Raw genomic sequence first — 21,253 nt, forward strand, 5'->3', positions numbered from 1 at the left:
ACACTGAAATAAAACTTGATGCTTCAAATCAAGGCAGAAATAAAGAATAGATCAGATACACGTATGTCTGTATACGGTACAACATTGGTCTACACTTTCTGAACCAAAGTCAATAGAAATAAGATGTGACAGGTATTCATGATACATTCATATAAAAATAAAACACATTTGAACTAAAACTCTTAAACACAAACTCGAGACTGAAACAGGACGGCGCTCTGCAACGTGACGTGGCTTTTTGAAACAGTGCGTCAAGGCGAAGAGAATAATCCTATTTCCTGTTGCGTGATTATGGATTAAAACACAACATTGACAAATTACAAATCTATTTAAAATAAGATAAGATCAAAGTTTATTATCCCGAAGGAAATTGCTGTAACACATAACATTAATGATACTTTCAACATTATCTCTATTGTATGTAATCTGACCCCCGCAGGCGTTCAGTAAAACAAACAAGTAAATTTACCGACGTTTATTATGAAGGTATTAGAGCGGAAGTGAGTGTGTTGTTAGTGGGAGCTTGACACAGCGTCTCCTCCGTGGCATCCTTGATCCTGGCAGGTCCTGGATGCGCCGCTTGCACCGACGACGTTAACCGAAGACGCGGAGGCCCGGTTCCTGGTAACGGCATGCTGTAATGAGGAAAAAGAGATAAAAAAACAATAACAAGCTTTAAAGTGAGTAAACACAACCGGGATTCCGGGTTTTGCCGATGCGGAAGCGGGCCAGATGTAGAGCTGGGCAGATGTCGCTAGCGGGGCTAATGCTTCGTCAGACTGTTGCTACTTAGATCATTTGTTAAGCTAATGTTGACACAAACAGGCGCGAATGGCAGAACGAGTAGAGCAGCTTGTAAGTGTGTGTGAGCCAGCAAAGGGGGTCAGGTGCTTTGTGTCGCTGTGCGTGCGTGCGTGCGTGCGTGCGTGCGCGTGTGTGTGTGTGTGTGTGTGTGTGTGTGTGTGCATGTATGTGTGTTTGTGTGTGTGCGCGCTACAAAAACGCCCCGTGAAGGTAAATGCGAGAGAAGTTTCAGCTAGCATTGTTAGCACTGTGCTGTTTACCTTGACTGACAGCTCAGTATCAGAATGAAAGTGTGTGTTTACCCGAATAAAGAAGCAGGTGTGTAGGGATATAGAATAGAATAGCTTTTTAATATATATAAGGCCGCGTCAAGAGTGTGTGTGTGTGTGAGGATGAATGAAGAGTGTCATTGTTTTGACCTGTGTCACCTCCCCTCCAGCACACACACACACACACACACACACACACACACACACACACACACACACTATTAGATGTCATTCATTCTGTCATTCGGTTCCATTTGAGGCTCAGATCGGTGACTAAGCTTTCTCTCCCTGTCTTCTCTCAGATGTTAGAGGCTTTCCGGGTTGTTCAGTCTTTATAAATAAACCTGACTTTGTTTTCAGTGCCGGTGTTAAAAGCAGGAAGCATATCTGATGTGTGTCCACTCTGAGGGAGTCTATAAGAGAGAACAGAGCGATGCACTGTGTGTCACTCTGCCTTTATCATGAGGCAGATAAGAGAGGCTGCTCATTCTGTTCTGTTCTGAGCTGTGGTTGTTATGGAAGCCTGTCAGTCGGTCAGTCTGTACTTTAGAACAGCAGCAGCCATCTATAAGATTATAGATTGATTTTGTGTTTCCCACTCTGTATACTTCAATGTAAATGTATTTAAATATACTTCTAAAGTACTACAATAAATGTAAATGTTCTATGTAAACTGCCTTTTTTTGCTTGTACCTGTGACATGCAATGATAATAAAGTACAATCTAATCTAATCTAATCTAAACTGAAGTAAACTCTTGAAGGTTCCGTGTGGAGAGACGATGGTGGCCGTCCACTGATATCCACTCCAACAGACAACATGAAGAAGAAGCTGCTGCGTGGCTTCCTGTCGGAGGTTTCCGTCCGGATCGCGCTCCTGGTTGTGTTCCTGTGAGTGACACACACACACACTCACACGCAGGCAGGCACGCAAATACACTTGTTATAATATCTTCGTGTGTGTGTGTGTGTCGTAGTGTAACGGAGCAGCTTCCTCCTTTCTACCGTGAGATCCAAGCGGAGGAGATGTGGCTGTATAAGTATCATCGTGTGGAGAAGGACCACGTCCCCACTTCTCTTATGTTTGTGAGTAACACGTGTGTGTGTGTGTGTGTCTGTGTGTGTACTAGAGAGCTAAAGTCCAAATCTAATCTCTCCAATTGTTCAAACCTTTGTCGTCATGATGACATCACACTCAGAGTTAGTGTTAGTGAGTTGTGTGAGTGTTTCTGCAGGTGAGGATCAAAGTGATGAAGATGTGATGAAGAGGTTTCCTTGCTGACTCTAACTGCGTTGCCTTGTCGTCCCTCTCTAACATCAGAGCGTGGCGTGTTTCACTCCGCTCTTGGTCATCCTGGGTTTTAGCTTCCTGAAGAAGTCTGAGAGAGGAGATCTGAAGGAAGCCTTGCTGGGTAAGAACAGGGCACATCTGCTGCGTTAGAACCTCCTGCCAGCTGGTGTGTGTGTCTGTGTGTCTGTTTGTGTGTGTGTCTGTGTGTGTGTCCTGAGCTCTGTCTCCCTCTGTGCAGCTGTGACTCTCAGTCTGGTGCTGAATGGAGTTTTCACCAACACCATCAAGCTCGTCGTCGGCAGGTAAACAAACGCCTAAGCATCAGATGGAGCTGTACAGTTACAGTACAGACTGAGCTGACATGTTTCCTCCCTTTCTTCCTCCCTGCCTCAGGCCCCGACCAGACTTCTTCTACCGCTGCTTCCCAGACGGTCAGATGAACCTGGACCTCCGCTGCACTGGCGACCCAGATATCGTGATGGAGGGCAGGAAGAGCTTCCCCAGCGGACACTCGTCCTGTAAGAAACTCTCTTTGCGTATGAAGCAGGGCGGTATGATCTATGTGAGAGGAAGAGAATAGATGTGTGTAAGTGCATGTTTGCCTCCAGGCTCTCATTCTGTTCCATGTGTGCAGAAACATCCTGTGCTACTTTGAGAAGCCTCCGTGTTCTTCTTCTTCTTCTTGTTTGTTTACCTTCTTTGTGTCCGTCTCCCAGTTGCTTTTACAGGATTGGGCTTCACGGCGCTGTACGTGGCAGGAAAGCTGCGCTGCTTCAACGCGGGCGGTCGAGGCAAAGCGTGGCAGCTGTGTGCCTTCCTCGCCCCTCTGCTCGTCGCCTCGGTGATCGCTCTCTCCAGAACCTGTGACTTCAAGCACCACTGGCAAGGTCAGAGAGACACAGCACTGAAGTGTTAGTGGAGAGTTTCCCGAGCTAATCATTAAGATGGTGCACGAGGTGTGGTCATGTTTCTCTGCACTCAGCAGAGTCACTCAGCAGGTCTGTCTGCCTTTGAATGGGTCCTTATGAAACATTCCTGTGACCTTTGTCCCTGAAGTTTCTGTATATTTAATGTGAAGCAGTTGAGAGAATGTTGTTCATACGCTTACAAACAAACTAACAGTTATAAATCTGGAACGTAAATGGCCTGAAAGTCTACAAGGTGTGAATGTGTCAGGTGCTGCTGATTCGGGAATGAAGCTCCTCCTCTTCCTCCTCCTCTCTCCTTCCCTGTAGACGTGCTAGTCGGCTCCCTGTTGGGCCTGACCTTCGCCTGGCTGTGTTACCGGCAGCACTACCCTGCGCTCCAGGACCCGGACTGCCACAGACCTCTGCGCCACAGAGACACTGTTCCTGCCGCACAGGAACGTAAGCTGGCCAACTCCACCTACATCCTCCCCCTGTAACACCGACGCACCCGCAGAAGAATCCTCACTGCTATCATGTATTTACAAGCGGTGACTCACTTACTCCCTTTAGTTTCTGTCTCTCTCATCCTTTCAGGCTCGGCAGTATATCCGTACATATTGTTTATCATCTCATAGTTCATTGTATCTTGGGATTCATCACCGTGCACAATTTGTTGTTTAAATCAAAATCGCAACACATCAAAGTCAAACCTCTCCCAGAAAATGTAGAACCTCCTCTCCTCCTCCATGTATGCAGCTCAGCGTTCAGCTCCTCTGTAGCACTTTGCTTTCTCTGACATACTTCAACAAGCATTTTGAGACTTAATACCTGAAGTCAGCTGAGCGGCGTGGATGGATTCAGACTGTTGGACAGGTGGAAGCAGGAAGTCTGCCTGGTCGCTCCGCTCTCTACAGTCTTCCTGAACTTTAGAGTGAATGTGTTTGCATTCCGATCTTTTCCACAGATGCACAATCCTCCACATCTCTGTGTAGCATTCTCCCGTTCCACTCTTATTGCAGTTGTTGTAGTTGCCTGCTGGCTGTATGCATCTATGATTTCTTTATTACAGGGAAGTGATGATGACATCACAGCACACAGGCTGTAAATATCAATGAGGTAAATGTATTTCTACATGTGTGTGTGTGTGGTCTCAGGCTCCGGCTTGGTTTGTTACTGTACACTTTGACTCCCGGTGTAAAGAGACTCAGTGCAGTGTGTAGGCGGAGTGTTTAGAGGCCAGATCTTTGTGATTAACCTCTTCAGGTACCTGGTGCTAAAGCTCCCCAGTGCTCCTGCTGGTCAGGTTTTATATCCTGTTCTAACAGGTTTATGGGAACATCCACCCTCATAAACACAACGCTCTTCTGTCTGTGCTTTACTTCTGTTACGACTTTGGTTTGACCTTTTTTTTCTGTTCTGTCCTTTTTTTTTCAGGGATCGTAACATTTTGCACCGCTGCGACAGTTTTCCAGGTTTAAACACAAGGAAACGACCAAACCATGGAATGTTTTGAGTGTGTACAAACCTGCTTATGTTTGCAGGGTCAGAGCACTTTGCTTCTCACTGTGGCCAGCAGGTCACAGTGGTTTTAGACCAAATGACAGAGAGAGCAGTCGAATCTGTGCCTTTGTTTTGTGGATATCGGCTCTTATTGGTTCATTTTAACGTGTATGCTGCATGTACCAGTGCTCTCTGTTTGTTTTACAGTTTGTGGGAATCTTAGGACGACCTAGTTACACATGCATGTGACATTTTTACCTCTGATGAATATTTCACATTTTCCACACAGAGTCAAATGATGTTTTAGAGGAAATGTAATATTCTTACCCGGTCATGGATCTACTTTGTTTATCTGACTTACAAAATGATTAATTGTTGTTTTTACTTTGGAGGCATGAAAGGATTTACTTGAATTTGAAAATATTTATATCTTCACTGTGATGACAGTGTTTCATGACATAATTATTTGTGTGTATCAGATTGTTTTCTGCTAGACTTTCCAATCATAAACTGTTGGACCCTGCAGTTTGGGATCAGGCTCCAGTTTGGGATCCTCCTGCATGTCTCACCTTTAGAGCAGCACTGCTGGTGGCTCCCCTTCCTGCATTGCTTTGGGGCGAGTGTCCAATTCTGTGTATTTTCAGATCTGACATCGTGACATCAGGGTTATCACGACCTCTCCATTTAACCCTCTGCTCTCCGTGTGATCTGTTATTGAGGAGGATTGCGCTAAAACCTGCCTGTTGTTTTGTTCTTGTCATGCTGAACATTAGACAGCGTCTGCTCATGCTGTCACCGTATCCAGACTGTACACAATGTGCTGCTTTTGGTGATTTTAAGTGATGTTTCTAAAAAAAAAAATCTTCCAATGCTTCGTGGCATGTTTTATTTATTTATTTATTTGTTTGTTTGTTTGTTTGTTAGCTGCCCAGCTGCTACTGAGTATCACTATTGACTTCAAGGTCTAGGCTAGTAAATAAAACACTACAATATATGAAAAGAGGCGCTGTTCCTACACATGTATCAGTGCAAGTAAGGTTCATTTATAGACTTTCTGAGGGCTGTTGTCTGTTACTAAGAGGGGTAAGATTATACATTAACTTACTTTATAGGACAGATTAGAACTATTTTAGTAGTTTTCCCCCAAATTATGCAAATTATTAGACCCAGTAAGCTAAGAATCACTGGGTTGAGTAAATATAGTACAGTCATTTTACTCAAATCTATTTTCTGCCTGATCGGTTCATCGACTACACTGTTGAAATATTTTACTGTAGCCATGTGGTTTTGTTGAAAAAGCTTTGATGGAGCAATGAACATTTGTTTAGAGGATATTTACTGTTCTGAGCTTACCATGGAAACATATACATATATATGATAGGTTATTTATCTTTAAACACCTTTATCTTATCCTTATGTTTACCTACATATAAACTATCTATACCTCCTCCAGGCTTTGCCTCCTGGCACCTACATCCTGTTGTTTGACCAGAACTTAGCTTCTTGGCACTCACTCTTGTTCTCCCCAGACTCGATCTCTGCTTGTGTTGTATTGAAACCTGATATGAACATTGCTTTGGATAAAAGACAAATGACTAAATGTAAATCTAACACAGTTATGATACACTTCTGACTGTGGTGCTGTATGTCCCAAAAAACCTCTCCAAACCTGATCAGATGACATAATGCAAGCACAAACCGCTTCTTGTATTACACTGAGGTGAAAGTCAGAACAATGAAAGTCAGAACAATGACCTGCTGACTGAGAATGATTATAGATAATAACTGCATTTTTGCCGAGTTTGTCCATTTAATCACTTAAGTCAAACCCATGTCCTTAAGCACCAAATTAATCATATTAATACCCCAGATAATATGTCAGGATGAGAAATTATCAATCAACCTTTGTAGGAATGGAACCAAAGGATAGCACTTTCAGTTCTCACTTGTGTTGTTCTCATTTACTGGCAGCAGGGGGCGGTGTTTCCACACTATAACGGGCACTATATCCGGGGTATTACCCACAGTGACGTCTCTGTGCTGATTGGTTCGTTGTGACGTGAGAGCTTTGGCGCCACATTTCTAACAGGGGAACACAGCAAAGCGACGGCGAGCCAGCGAATGTTCGAGTACACTTAACGCCATTCTTTCAGCTTCAAAGCGTTTTAATATCTCTCCACAATGTTTATCACGGATATAAGGAAGGAGTTTTACGACGTCGTTGCCAACCAGGTGAGTCGTTTTTGTTCGCTGGAGCTTAAGCATACTTCCGCTGTTGTGCTAACACTTGTCAGCTGTGTTGTCGGTGGTTGAGAGTAAACTCAGACTTCTTCCTCCTCGCTGCTTTCAGAGAGTCGCGCTCCTGGTGGCTCCGGACATCGATGCTCTCTGCGCCTGTAAGATACTACAGGTGGGACAACACGGATTTCACTTTTACTTACATCCTCTCTCTTCATACTAGCGACACAGACAGGAACACACAAAGCCAGGAACACACACACACCCACACACACACACACACACACACGTACAACCCTGTTATACTTTGGATTCCTAAGTTAGAGCAAATGTTGAGTTATCATGTGTACTATTCATGTAATGTCTAGATTTAATGTCTGTATGCAGTGGTTTGTTGACATACGAGCTCATAGGTAAATATAACCTAGTTTCCTTATATGTGCATCACCCTCAGGATCTCTGTGGCTTAACTGGTTTTACATTGTATTTTAAATGTTCTTAAATCATGTTTGATTGCTTAATACTAATATTGTGTGTTGTCTTTTTCTGTACTAGGCGCTGTTTCACTGTGACCAGGTCCAGTACACTCTGGTTCCAGTTAAAGGTTGGCACGACCTTGGCACTGCCTTCCTGGAGCACAAAGAGCAGGTACAGGATTCTGACTGATCACTGTGGGAGTCGGGGAGAGCTGTTTAGGTATTCAGTGTGTGAAATTAATCATTTCAGGTTTTTACCCTCTGTCGTAGTTTCGGTACTTTGTTCTTCTCAACTGCGGTGTGAATGTGGACCTGCTTGAGATGCTGCAGCCGGATGAAGACTCCATCTTCTTCATCTGTGACACCCACAGGCCTGTAGATGTGGTCAATGTCTACAACGACACCCAGGTGGGGGAATAGGAAACAGTGACAATGACAACAGATGAAGCAGTTGGTTTGAGAGACGCTTCACCATTTTATTTGTTTACATTCATGCACCTGAGATCTATTTCCTTATGTTATCATCATGTTAAACCTCATGAAGCTTTCTGGCGGTGAACATTTGGTCTCCTCGTTCTCCCCCTGTAGATAAAGCTGCTAATCAAACAAGACGACGACCTCGGCGTCCCTTCCTACGATGACATCTTCCGAGATGAAGACGAAAATGCGGAGGGAGGAGAGGACTCTGGGAATGACAGCGATGAAGGCTCGGAGCCTTCTGGCAAACGGAGGAGATATGATGAAGTAGCTACAGAGCAGGATGAGAGTAAATACTGTCAACCAAACGCTGCGGCTGTATCATAGTGTGTGTGATCCTGTCTTTGTAGGGAGCCGTCGAAAGGAGGATAGAAAGACGGCGAGCACGGAGAGAGTGGGAGGCACGGAGGTGAACTGTGTGCTTTTTATCTTCCATATCTTTTTAAAGGGAAACATGGGGAGGATGAAGTCAAAGCTCTGTTGGTGTAATTCCTTATATTGTGTTCATTTCTCAGGAGGGAGATCTTATTTGACTATGAGCAGTATGAATACCATGGCACCTCTGTGAGTAGAGCCTTATTTAGTTTACATGCAAATTGGCAAAAAGGCGATTAAAGTAAAAGGCAGAACGTCTTACTTTCTGTCTTCTCCTGTGTTTCTCCCTCCAGGCCTCTCTGGTGCTGTTCGAGCTGGCCTGGGTTCTGACCAAAGACACCAAGGACATGCTGTGGTAATGTTTCTAATACGCTCTGTAAAGAATGAGGCTTAATGTCCACTGTGACGATGCTCTGGAGTGAGTAACCCTGAACCCTCACCCTCTGCAGGTGGGCCATCATCGGGCTGACAGACCAGTGGGTTCATGATAAGATCACAAAGTAAGAACGTCTCCTTCAGAATGTTTAAGATATGAGCTCACTGTGTCTCCATGGAGATGTGACCCTCTGCTGTGCTGCTCTGCCTCTGCTCAGTATGAAGTACGTGACCGACATCGCCCTGATGCAGAGGCACGTCTCCCGTCACAACCACAGAAACGAGGACGAGGAGAATTCCCTCTCCATCGACTGTATGAGGATCTCCTTCGAATACGAGTATCCTTCACCCATCCTGCGTCCTCTGCGTTATGAAGCCGCTTACCATACAAACAAGTACAAGTACAACGTTTTTGTAGTAGGAGTGTGTGTCTCTCTTGTTTCCCTTAATCCTCTGGTCCAGCCTGCGTCTGACCCTCTATCAGCACTGGTCGCTCTATGAGAGCATCTGCAACTCCTGTTACACAACCTGCAACTTCAAGCTTTGGTCCTTAAATGGCCAAAAGAAACTCCAAGAGTTCCTGGCAGACATGGGGTGAGCGCCCAGTGCTGGATTAGAGAAGAAACGCCTATGTGACAGCTGTTAGTCTACAGAGGATTTAACTGTCTGTTTTCTTTAAGGCTCCCTCTGAAGCAAGTGAGACAGAAGTTCAACTCTATGGACATGTCAATCAAAGAGAACCTAAGGGAAGTCATCGAAGAGTCTTCTAACAAATACGGGTACGATTACAGAAGTGGCAAAAGTTTGAATCGTTTTCCTTTTCCATGGAATCCATTTGTGTGCGTTAACAGAGAGAACCTGCTTTTGTCTCCCCAGGATGAAGGACATCCGCATCCAGACGTTTGGTGTTCACTTTGGCTTTAAGAACCGTTTCCTGGCGGCTGACATGGTGCACGCAGTCGCTGCCCTGCTGGAGAGCATGGAGAAGGATGAGAGTGACAGCGACACCTTCATCAAGGCCCTCGACTCTCTGTCCAGGTGGGCCGCTCTCTCAGCCTTTGATCTGAATATGAACTGAAGCGTTCTGAAGCGGTGGAACGTTTAGTAGACTTCTGAACTTCTATTAAACGATTGTCCCGTTTTATCTTCAGGAGTAACCTGGAGCGTCTGCATTCAGGCATCGACCTGGCCAAGAAGAAGCTGATGGCCATCCAGCAGACGGTGGCCAGCTGCATCTGCACCAACCTCATTCTGTCCCAGGGTCCCTTCCTCTACTGTTACCTCATGGAGGTGCGAGCGTCCGTACCTTCTGCACGTTGTGATGCTGTACCTTCCGCTCGGTCTAACCCTTCCCTCCTTCCACTCGTTCACCTGTAGGGAACTCCTGATGTGAAGCTCTTCTCCAAGCCCATGGCGCTGACTCTGCTCTGCAAGTACCTCCTCAAGGCCTTTGTGGTCTCTGTGAGTACCTCACTCCTCTTCAGATGGATTCCTGCTGTGGAGACTCGCCCTGTTCACAGTGTCTTATCTCTCCGCTGTCTCTCGCTCAGACCAGGAATAAACGCTGCAAACTGCTGCCCCTCATCATGGCGGCGCCCAAAGACGTGGAGAAGGGGACAGTTATAGTTGTGGGGATCCCACCTGAGTCTGAGACCTCCGACAAGAAGAAGTAAGGAATTGTACTTTCACTGTCATCAATCCAAAGCTATGCACATGTTTGGCTGCATTTATGAGCTTAGATAAGATGAATTAACTTATATATGGTTAGAGTAGTTGAAGCAATTATTGTTTTTTTTCCACCGCTTGTCCGTTTCCTCTGTGTAGTTTCTTTGGACGAGCCTTTGAGAAAGCAGCAGAGAGCACCAGCTCCAGGGCGCTCCATGATCACTTTGACACCTCCAGTAAGTTTCAACCTGGCCAAAATCCTCCTGATGTGTTTGTCTCTCTCTGTGTTAGACACTAGGTGGTGTGAGTGCATGTATTTAGTTTACCTTTCAGAACTCATAACCTCACCGATCTGTTTGTTTGTTCTTGTTCCTGTGTTTTGTTTTGCAGTAATTGAACTGAAGACGGACGACAGAAGTAAATTCCTGGATGCCCTCATCACCCTGCTGTCATGAGAGCCTGAGGCCTGAAGTCAGTCTGTGATGGAGTGGCTCCTGTTACTGTCAATGGTTTTAGGAATTGTATGTGTATATTGTACAGTTTTAATGTAAATTAGTTTTATTTTCAATTTTAAATCTCCATATTTGTATTTTATTTGTGTTGTGTGTGTGTGTGTGTGTGTCCATTGCATTTTAATGTGTTTAATAAATGATAGTAAATGACAAGACGGTCCTTTTTCATTTTTTTACAGTCTAGACTCTAAGACTTTAATTATTCACTATAAAACAAATCCAGTATATATATTAAGTTGCCCGTCTGTCCTGGTTTCATAGGTCAGTGTTTCTCTGTGATCACTCACATCTCAAAATGCTCCACACAAACTTCATTTAATCCTCTCAGTAATAAGAATGGATGCGTGATGTCATGCTGTAGGATATGAACATACAAGAACATGGAACTAACAATGATGTCATCTAAAACTGATTACATCATTGTGTCATTCTGACGTAACCTTTGCTGGCTGTGACTCATTACATTGAACTCTACACAGCCTGGTTCTCTTGATGGTTGTAAGTTCACTTCTTTCTCTCGTCTTTGCTTCCTCCTCCTGTGTGTGTGTAAAGAGACTGTGTGTGTGTATAGAGACTGTGGATGCCATCAGTGAACGGTGTCTAAACGGCTGAGCCCTGTTATGTCGGCAGATCTCCAGCAGATGACAGCATTACACACAGGCAAACAAGTGCTGGTCCTGGCCTTAAAATTACTTATTTTTTTAATAAAAAGAAATACTTTTGAGGAATAACCCCTCGGCTATTAGGTACAGATTTTGACCTTTTACCCCTAATCCCAGAGGTCCCACGGGTCTGTGAGATGTGAGGTCAAACAATGAGCCTGCACAGTGAGTTGTTGCCGTGGCTACATGCCATCATCGTGGCAGTGAAATAGTTCAGCATCCTCTCTGCTCTTTATCAGGCTTTAACTGGAACATATTTGGCATTAGACGATGATAATGATGTCATAAACTAAGGAGGATTTATTTAATTGTTCATTGTTTTCTTTTTGGGCAGCCAATAAAAGTCACTTGAAACTGTCAAGTGGGACTGAGAATGAATGGGAGTGTTTGGGCTGAGAACCACCGTCTTGAGTGGAAGTGTGTCAGAGATTACAAGGGTCTGTTTCCTCTGAAGAGTGGGCTAAACTTGGAGGTCAGAGTTACTCCACCTCTCTGGCACACATGTGACTAATGAATATAACATCTTCTCCCTCACATCGGCCAGAGGAGGATGTTGGCCCGTGGTCTGGGCAGTGATCAGTCGAGATCGTGACTGAGAGGTGGGATCCCGGGTGATCTCTGTGTGAGGTCACAGAGGTCCAGCAAACTTCAGATTAAAGGGTGTTTCCCAGGAAAAGCTTAGGCGGACCCTCAGCGGTGAGAAATGTGCCGAGATCTGCATTGTTGTGAAAGGATGTCACACAAAATTCACACACGCCACTTTGTGTGAATGCGTCCCGTGAGGATTTAGTATGAGAGGAATTTACAGCCATTAATCTGTTTACAGTCAGCAGAGCCGCGTTGTCCAGGAGATGCAGAGCCACAGATTGGACTCCTGGGGGAAACACTTATCAGATGTAACAAATCCACATCAGCAGAGAATTCCCCCTTTGTGTCATGCATCTCTCCCAGTTATGCTACCTGTCTTTACCCATAATGCCTTTCTGCCATCCCGCTGTTCTTTTCATCCACCTGCTCAGGCTCATCCCTGTCTTCTTCTCCTCTTGTCCATCAATCAATTTGCTCTCCATCCCCCTCTTGCACCTCTGGTGAAGTGGGGCCGCTGCCCTTTACGCCACTCTGCATCAGAGGAATGTAGCGCGCACGTACACACACACACACACACACAGAAACACACTCCTCAATAGCAGGATCGTGCAGGCCTCACACTGACTCGTGTTGGCTTTACTCTTCAGAGGTGAGCTGCATTGTGGGGCTTTGGGGAATGTTGTTGTTCATGCAGATGTGATGGTGGTTGAAGCATCATACAGTACCCTCAATGACTTCTATACAGATATTCAAATACAGAGATGAATGACGCCAGATGACTCATATTTGTGGATTTGATGTCATTCAGCAATCGTGGGCATTTCTCAATCTCCATTTCAATCTAACTGAAGATGGACGCTGTCTCTAATCCTGAAATCTGGTTTTGTCGTCATGCCTCTTGTGAGGAGTGACCTCATGTTTGTTGTTCCACATCCTTCTGCCTCTATGCTGCTTGACAATCTCAGATTCCTGATAGGATTATTAGCTTTACTGGACAACCAAGACAAAAGAACCACAGATGATTCCTTCTGTCTGCTGCATGTGCCCCTGTCCCATTCTGTGAGAGGATGCTCTCTCTCTCTCTCCCTCTCTCTTTCTCTCTCTCTCTCTCTCTCTCTCTCTCTCTCTCTCTCTCTCTCTCTCTCTCTCTCTCTTTCTCTCTCTCTCTCTCTCTCTGTCTCTCTGTCTCTCTGTCTCTCTGTCTCTTGCTCTCTCTCTCTCACTCACTCACACACTCACTCACTCACTCACTCACATACACATACACATACACACACACACACACACACACACACACACACACACACACACACACACAGATACACTATATATAAAATTACTAAATAACCTCATTCTCTTGCGTTTCGCTCAGATTCCCCATCACCACAAACCTCTCCCTCCCTCTAAAGTTGTATTTTCTGCTCCACTGCCCCCCCCCCCCCCCCCCGCCTCTCAGCACACAGAAGCCCCTAATGAACCCTCACCCCGGTCACCTCTGACCCAATCAGGCCCACTCACAGTCGGGGTGTCATTCAAGGATTCAGTCTCCTCTCTGTCATTGTTTTAAAATGTTTTTCAGGCCAAAGGTTGGTGTTGCCCAATGAAGAACAGATCCTGATGGCTCTTACAGGATGTGTGTGTATTGCTGCATCAAGAAGTGAAAGGATGAGCTCAGTGTTGTGGGTGATGGACGTCACATTCCATGGAACAGAGCAACCTGAAGCTCTGACTCTCTCTCTTTTGCTGAATTGTAAAGTATTAAAGTGACTTACTGACCATTCAAAACCATAATTTGTAACTCCTTTCCTCCTTTATTGTGCAGTGTGTGTCTCAGTCTAGCTGTCCTGCGTCGTCAGTATGTGAGGAACGCAGCCGGGCCGTCGCTCTCATTATGTTCAGGGTTACAGGAGGCAGAGTCTGAACCCTTTAGACGTCAACCTCAGTCTGCTGTTTTCTTTTGCTCTCTGCGGTGGGCGAATCAGTCATGCAGGACTCCTTTTAATCTATGACACGCACCAAAACATCTATTCTTGGAAGTACACTGCTATGCCACGCACAAAGAGAGACCATTCCACTGAGCAGAAACATTTCACATGTGTCCATTTGGCCTTGGATGACGCCGTTCATTTGTGTTTGACTTTCCCTAATTGTCTCCCCACTCGTGATGGCAAAAACACAACAGTGCTGAGAATAGACAGCACCATGCAATTAGTGTGGAAACAATGCACCCACCACTGCTCACACTCCTCATCCCGCATGTGTGTGTGTGGATGTGAGTGCGTGCGTGTTCTTCAGGCACCGTGTTTGTTTGTGTAGCTCGTGTTTGCCACATCCTACGTTAACATATGGGAGTTTACATGAGCAGGAGAGGCATGTGGTTGAAAACAAGCCGTCCTTCATCTGATTGCACACATGGTGAATGACTCTGCCTGTTAGGAGGGAAGCGTTACTGCATTTCTCTTTATCTGTCCAAGACAAAGACTGATACCGCATACATTGGTGAACCATGGAAAATCAGCAATGCTTCCCGATCCTATCCAGACATTCCTCCTGCTGCCAGGCCTCCTCTTCATCTCAGCAGAGGCCTGTCACTCAAAGCTCGGTCTATTCCTACTAACCAGGGGCTTTATATACAGGGAATGTATCTGGCTTCTATGGGAACAGGGATAAAATTCCCCCTTCAGAAGCTTTAAAATGTAACATCTGCAAAATATGAAATCAAATAATAGATACTTATCAATTTCAATGTATTAGTCATTACAACTCCCAGTGCTTGTGTGTGTGTGTGTGTGTGTGCGTGTGTGTGTGTGTGTGTGTGTGTGTGTGTGTGCGCTTTTGGATCTGACCTGACCCAGACCTAATTACCAATGACATAAATGTTTAATTCTGCACACACACACACACACTCTCAATCCCCCCACCCCATCCCTCATCCTCCTCCTCCTCCTCCTCCTCCTCCTGGGACACACCCCACATGTTCCTTCCTGCTTCCTGTTCCGCTGTCCGGTTCACAGGAAGCCTGGTCGTGCCACAAAAGCTGCGGCAGAACTCATGAGTCACTGAGCCGTTTATTGGTCGGACGTGCCGCAGAGAAGACGAGGTGTTTTCTCTTGATCTCCATCTCGAACCACGTTCGGCTCTCACATTGTTTCTCAGACAAACGGCTCATGGGGTCTCTAGCTGTGGATACAAAGACACTTTTGTCCTCCACATTCGACCACCTGCTGACTCTTGGCTTTACTATCTGTGAGTCAGAGCCCCGGCCAGGAGGTCTGCAGACTGTATGCACCTGCTGCTACACACACATCTGACTCATGATCAATAACAACAATGACTGTGTTCCCATTTCAGACACCTGCAATTCCTTCAGGACTGATTTAATTTATTATTACTTGATATTATTAAAATATCTATAATTACTTTTTAACTGCTCAGAATTCTATTTAAAGATATCTTGAATGTCATTCCTGCCAGACTAGCGTCACTTTTGCCACTCACTGTTATTGGGCCACAAAATCTGTAATTTAGTTTTGACTCAATCTGAAATGTGAATTCTTGATATCGCCTTTAAAATGAATCAAAACATTAATCTAAGTTACATGAAGTTTAAAATAGAGATCACTTAATTTAGAGTTTTCATTGGACATCATTTAAAATAAAATTTGATCAGAAATCACATCAGTTGTATGAAGGAAAATAAGAATAAACCAACATGTTTGATTATACGAACTGAATCTCCATAGTAACAGTAGTGTTTTGTCGTATTATCTTCTTACATGTTGTGGAGTAAAAGCAGAACATCTCACTCAAGCAGGTCCGACCTCAGAACTGCTCTCAGGTCCGATCCTATAGGAGTACTGATACGTAGTGACCTCTGAACTCTGCAGGTTATAAGCTGACTGTGTAGCTGAGTGAGGCTCTGAGGCTTGAGGGTTGTGACCCCTATCAAATGTGAGGGATTCGGCAACAATGAGATCATCAATGCTCCGTCAAAGGAAGTGACTTCCGACGCCGCTGACCTGAAGCCAGATTCAGGGTTCAAAGTTCAGGTCATGAGAAACATCCACAGAGTAACGACCCCCTGATCCGCAGCCCCGCCTCCTTCACGCAGAGCAACACGCCTGCAGATCTGACGTCGGCTCACGATTCTGACATGACCTTCACCGTCCGGCCGTGTCTCCGCTGGGCTGCCGAGGTCAAGTTTAGAGGTCAAACGGTTGTCTGTGTGGTGTCGGCGAGGTTACGCTCAGACATACATTACTATGGGGTCAATGGGTCTGGACTGGCTTCACCTCCAGCTTAAGCCTGTGTTTACAATGAAGAACAGTTCAGGCCGTAAGAGGCACTTTGTAATATCAGTGTTTGGATTTGCAAAACATGAATGAGACTTTGTTTATTACCTTTGAATATATAGGGAAAGTATTTGACCCTTTAGCTTTTAAAAGAATCCTGTTTTACAGAATTACACAGCATGAAACATTGTCAAAGTCACAAAACGTGCTTTGTTGTTGATCACATGAACGTCGGTGCCTGCACTCTTGGTTAAACACACCCACACAGAGAGAGGTCAGGGAGTGAGTGTTTGGCCAGCATCGGGGTTTCACACTCGCTGGACGTTGCCAGTTCAGGCCTGACCGAGCTGGACGCTCATGAACACTGTGGCCTTTTCACACACTGGGCTAATTTCATTTCCTCACTTTGGCCAAAGTTTAACAAAGATCAGGGTGGAAGCCAGGTTTTTTTTTAGGTTTTTTTTACCAGTATGGTGACGCTCAGCTTGGGACGTCATCTTAGTCTGTAGCCAGAACAGAAGAAGATGGAAGTGAGGTTGGTTGAGGTTGGATTCTGCTGCCATACGCCTACAAACACAACAAACAGCCTTATATAACCACTATAACAGGAGAGGTTGGCTGGAGCTGCAGTTCCATGTCCAAATAGATTAATGCTCTCTGGTTTTAATGACTCCGTGTTTTAGAAATGTTGTAGTAAAAAGGGTCATGTGTTGATAACTTGCTCTTAACTGTTGCCATCAAACAGGAGAATAATGAAACAAGTGTGTTTCTGCTGTCACAGCCTTTTCTCCACTGACCAAAGCTAAATCACAGGCTTTAACTAAATCCCCTCTTCATCTTCCAGACTGCTGTGCATGGTGTGTGTGTGTGTGTGTGTGTGTGTGTGTGTGTGTGTGTTTGCCTGCCTGCCTGCTGGAATGAATGTCTGCAGAACAGGTCTTTTATTAGGCTCATCCATACCACCACATTATAGGCTCTTGTAGCCAAGCAACTGCAGGTTCTGGCTGGTTACCATGGAGAGCACCCATTGAGTGACGTCGCTGGCCTTATTGCGTCCCTCCTCATTGGAATGAGGGCCTTTTTAAAGGTGCACCCCCAACTCTTTACACATACATTTTCACTTAACCCCCTTTCGCACACCCCCACACACACACACACACTCACACACACACCCCCTGCACCCCGCGCTTCGTCACACCCTGTGACTGGAGGAGTAGAACTAACGAGGTTGAGCCATTCCTGAAGGAGAAGTGTCCTGTGGTTGCTTCAGTATAGGCGCTTCTCACGTTTGGCTCATTGCTCTCCTGTACCTGGTTGCTCTCCTACAGTCTGTGAATACAAAACCAGGACAACCATCATAAAGATTCCCAACCAATGACTCCACTGATCCAGCATGGAGGGTAAATTCAGTAGCAGAGTACATGGAAGCAGCTGGCCTCTGAATAGAAGTTCACTAGTTTAGTGTTGGTGTGTTTGTTCATTGCAGAGCCCTTGAAACTTTGGTTTTCGTTCATTCTTTCTTTGTATTGAACAGGGGTTGCTGTAGTGTCCTTTGTTGTAACAATTCACAAATTACAAACTGAGGAGTGACATCACAATCAGCTGAACCAGAACGAGTGAGACTTCTGCTGAATACGGTGGTCCTCACTGATTTACACACTCATTTACGGAGGAGAGGCGAATAACCTGGCCCTCCGCTCCACACCACCCGCTCCAGCATTGATTTGCCCCGATGTTACCTCTACAATCAACTTGTTCAACATTCCGGCTCTGCCTCGCATTCGCTCACACCTCTATCGGCCAAACAGTGGGTGAACTTACAGAAAGAGAGCTCTGTGTGAATGAGAGAAGGGTGAAGGGGAAATATGTAGTTCACCTCATTCCTCTTCTAAGCTGCGCTGGGATTTGACTCCTTGGCTGTGAATGACTGCACAAGTTCACGGTCATTCTGCTTGAGTAGATGAGTCGACTCCACTTAGTGATGATGAGACTGACCAGGGAGCAAAACAACAGAAATATCCTGAAACATGTGTGTGTGCCCCATAACCTGCTCAAAGGAGAAGATTTAATGTGTTTATCTTCATATTGACAAAGTTCTAAAGCAGCCTATCACCTGGAAAACATAACAACATTTTCTAAAGTATCATTTCAATATTACTGTCTAGGTTCTGAAAGTTCAAGTTCTTGTCCCAAACACCTGCTGCTCCCATACACACTGAATGGAGATGGGTGGATTTAACTTTGCATACAGAATCTCCTTTAATCCTAACACACACACACACACACACACACCGTGGAGCATAGTAATCACACACTGTATGCCGGCCATATTTACTACTTTAAAGAGGCCATATGACCGAGTAAGATTCTTAAGTGAGCAAAACAAGAATGGCTAAGCTTTAGTAATCCAGTCCCTGCTTTAAAGGGGGCTGTTGCTATTCCTAATACGTTTGATTCAAACATGTGCTACATTTGCTCCCCTGCCACAAACTGCACCCAAACTAAACTCCCACATTTGGCTTTTTCTCTCGTCCGTCCATTAGCAGAAGAGAAGAAGGGTCGTGACGATTAATGAATGAAAGTGACTGAAGACGATTCCAGAAAAACTCCCTATTGCTCTAATTTGAACGGTTTTCAGAGTCTGAATGCGGAGGGGTGGAGGTGGTCTGAAAGCGGGTGGGGGGCGCAGGGCTGTGGGTGTCGTTATGGAGTATTGTAAGTTGAACAGCAGAGCCCCACTCCAGCTGAATGGGCTTTGTCATCTGGCTTTCTATGGATAGCCAAATACTTTCTCCCGCCGTGGGGGTTTATGGATGCATGGTGGGAACAGGCACGCATCACGCACAGCCTCCATCACGCACACGCACAGCCTTCCGTCACCATCCTCCCTTCCCTCCCCTCCCCTGCACCGTCACAACACTATGAAGAACACACTTTAACTGTGCAGCTTGAGTCAATATATTGAGTTTAATCTTAATTAAAAAAAAGAGAGAGAATGAGACGAAATGTCATCATCAAATAAAAAGAATCATTACATCATAACGTCACGACACATGAAGCGATAACATTGTTTATAACATCTGTGAGAAGAATGAGACATCCTGTGGAGACAATGATGCTAAAACCTTTCATGTCTTGACCCAAACAGATTCTATTCTGAGAGCTCCATAGATTTACACTCCAGGTCTAAAGAAGCACCAGCAACTCCAACCAAACACGCAGATGTGAGGTCTTTGTTTTGTTTTGATGATGCAGGCGCTTTTCTTTGTAATTGTTATTAAATCATCCTATACTCGATGTGTCAGAATCCACTGAAAGAAACTGGACTTGTAATGTGTTGGAGTGTAGACATCCTTATTTAGCCTGAATACTTATGAAGCCGCACATTAAGGACAACAAGTGTACAAATGTCGAGACTTCAGATAAGAAAACAAAAAAACGCTGTAGTTACAATAGTAAACATTTCAAAACGCTAATATTTCGCAGACTTACAAAAGTAGGTACCTATAAGAAAGATACTCCTTTGTGCTGTGAGCTACACGCCTCTTGGTGTTGATGGTCTTAGTTCAGTCTCCAACGGTTTTGTCTCTAGGTACAAAATTAAATTTGTGGTCCGAGCGAATGAAAAAACAACAACACAGGTGCTTCCGCTGAATTTCAAAGTTCAGATTTCTAATCAAACTGCAGGTGCAAAGATAACGTTCGTCAAAAAACAAAAACACAAACATTTAAAAAAGTTTTTGAAAGAACGCTGGCCCGCTCTGAGTGGCACTTTGAGCTACACGTAATTCCTCTTGTCGTAGTCTCCGTTCTGTGTGGTTCTCTTGGTCGGAGCGTATTTAACAGAGTATCCAGAGTTCCCGCTGGAGGGGCAAGAGCAGCACAGGAGCGAGCCGCCGATCAGCAGCAGCGCCGCGGCCGCCCAGCCGATGTACAGCGCGGCTCCGATCTCCCTCTTCTTGGACGGAGGCACCTGCGGGTTGTAGAAATCCGAGATGATGCTGTTGGCCATCCAGCAGAGCGGCACCAGCACAAACAGGCCGCTGACGATGTAGACCACCCCGCCGGCGTTCACCACCCGGGCTTTGACGTACTCGTTGCGGATGCAGTTTGTGCACTGAGCCCCCGCGATCACCACCATCAGCCCCAGCACGCCCATCACGGAGGAGATGATGGTGAGCGCTCTGGCCGCCTGCAGGTCGTGGGTGAGGGCGAGGACCGAGTCGTGCACCTTGCACTGCATCTGCCCGGTGCTCTGCACCACGCACGACATCCACAAGCCGTCCCACATCGTCTGGGCCACCACGATGTTCGCCTCGATGAACGCCGTCACTTTCCACATGGGCAGCCCGCACGCCACCATCACCAGCAGCGAGCCAATGACGCACATTCCCAGACCCAAGATCTCCAGTCCGGCCGACACCATTTTCACGTCTCCTTTGACTTCAGGTACGTCCGAAACTTTTCACAAACTCAACCCTAATTTATCTTCTCAAAACTGGACTTTACCTTTAACTTTAGGATTTTTAAACTACTTTTCCCTTCTTTGTTCTTTGATGCTTCGTTCTCGCCTTTACGGTTGCAGGAGCGCGGTTATTCGCTCACCACTTCACCGCATTTAATCGGTCTATAACAGGCAGCAGCCCCGGCGTCTTTGTTGGTGATGTGAAAACAACTGGAACCACACACAGTACCAACTGGACCACGAATATGCGTGGGGCGGGGCGCGAGGGCGAGAGGAGAAACTTTTGGCCAATCAGCAGCAGCCGCATCCTCAGGGGACCAATGGGAACGCGGGGAAGTTGTGAGCCATGGAGCGGCCC

General features: G+C 45.6%; 3 protein-coding genes across 4 annotated transcripts; 2 read left to right on the forward strand and 1 right to left on the reverse strand.

Annotated features, from left to right (window-relative positions):
- The first annotated feature begins 503 nt into the window (after positions 1 to 503).
- Positions 504 to 5,793, forward strand: plpp5 (phospholipid phosphatase 5). Of its 2 annotated transcripts, none has more exons than XM_076149511.1 (9): positions 504 to 680; positions 1,823 to 1,962; positions 2,049 to 2,157; positions 2,393 to 2,483; positions 2,601 to 2,664; positions 2,756 to 2,880; positions 3,079 to 3,249; positions 3,598 to 3,729; positions 4,705 to 5,793. In XM_076149511.1, the coding sequence occupies exons 2-9, from the start codon at positions 1,892 to 1,894 to the stop codon at positions 4,746 to 4,748; spliced, it is 807 nt and encodes a 268-aa protein (XP_076005626.1). In that variant the 5' UTR covers positions 504 to 680; positions 1,823 to 1,891; the 3' UTR covers positions 4,749 to 5,793. The 2 variants fall into 2 exon arrangements, with proteins under 2 accessions (XP_076005626.1, XP_076005625.1); XM_076149510.1 differs by having other exon boundaries at positions 505 to 680; positions 1,836 to 1,962.
- Positions 5,794 to 6,849: 1,056 nt separating this feature from the next.
- cdc45 (CDC45 cell division cycle 45 homolog (S. cerevisiae)) lies at positions 6,850 to 11,025 on the forward strand. Its single transcript, XM_076149368.1, has 18 exons — positions 6,850 to 7,002; positions 7,121 to 7,180; positions 7,564 to 7,656; positions 7,755 to 7,892; positions 8,073 to 8,228; positions 8,312 to 8,370; positions 8,477 to 8,525; positions 8,630 to 8,691; positions 8,786 to 8,836; positions 8,930 to 9,049; positions 9,174 to 9,305; positions 9,392 to 9,490; positions 9,588 to 9,749; positions 9,863 to 10,001; positions 10,089 to 10,172; positions 10,262 to 10,380; positions 10,536 to 10,612; positions 10,767 to 11,025. Exons 1-18 carry the CDS (start codon positions 6,952 to 6,954, stop codon positions 10,829 to 10,831), a joined length of 1,716 nt encoding a protein of 571 aa, XP_076005483.1. The 5' UTR covers positions 6,850 to 6,951; the 3' UTR covers positions 10,832 to 11,025.
- An 8,362-nt stretch (positions 11,026 to 19,387) lies between these two features.
- On the reverse strand, positions 19,388 to 21,245 carry cldn5a (claudin 5a). Its single transcript, XM_076149545.1, has one exon. The coding sequence runs from the start codon at positions 20,854 to 20,856 to the stop codon at positions 20,209 to 20,211; it is 648 nt and encodes a 215-aa protein (XP_076005660.1). The 5' UTR covers positions 20,857 to 21,245; the 3' UTR covers positions 19,388 to 20,208.
- Between the last annotated feature and the right edge of the window lie 8 nt (positions 21,246 to 21,253).

This window comes from Genypterus blacodes, unplaced genomic scaffold (assembly GCF_046128005.1).
Source record: "Genypterus blacodes isolate CSIRO-AG114 ecotype Tasmania unplaced genomic scaffold, CSIRO-AGI_Gbla_v1 ptg000045l_1, whole genome shotgun sequence".
NCBI classification, from domain to species: Eukaryota; Metazoa; Chordata; class Actinopteri; order Ophidiiformes; family Ophidiidae; genus Genypterus; species Genypterus blacodes.

Bases quoted from the DNA above. Each gene is read 5' to 3' on its own strand.
- plpp5 (XM_076149511.1), top strand. From the start codon at position 1,892: ATGAAGAAGAAGCTGCTGCGTGGCTTCCTGTCGGAGGTTTCCGTCCGG. The intron at 2,158-2,392 runs GTGAGTAACACG...CTCTAACATCAG, and splicing joins TCCCCACTTCTCTTATGTTT to AGCGTGGCGTGTTTCACTCC. The intron at 2,484-2,600 runs GTAAGAACAGGG...CCCTCTGTGCAG, and splicing joins TCTGAAGGAAGCCTTGCTGG to CTGTGACTCTCAGTCTGGTG.
- cdc45 (XM_076149368.1), top strand. From the start codon at position 6,952: ATGTTTATCACGGATATAAGGAAGGAGTTTTACGACGTCGTTGCCAAC. The intron at 7,657-7,754 runs GTACAGGATTCT...CCTCTGTCGTAG, and splicing joins TCCTGGAGCACAAAGAGCAG to TTTCGGTACTTTGTTCTTCT. The intron at 7,893-8,072 runs GTGGGGGAATAG...CTCCCCCTGTAG, and splicing joins ATGTCTACAACGACACCCAG to ATAAAGCTGCTAATCAAACA.
- cldn5a (XM_076149545.1), bottom strand. From the start codon at position 20,856: ATGGTGTCGGCCGGACTGGAGATCTTGGGTCTGGGAATGTGCGTCATT.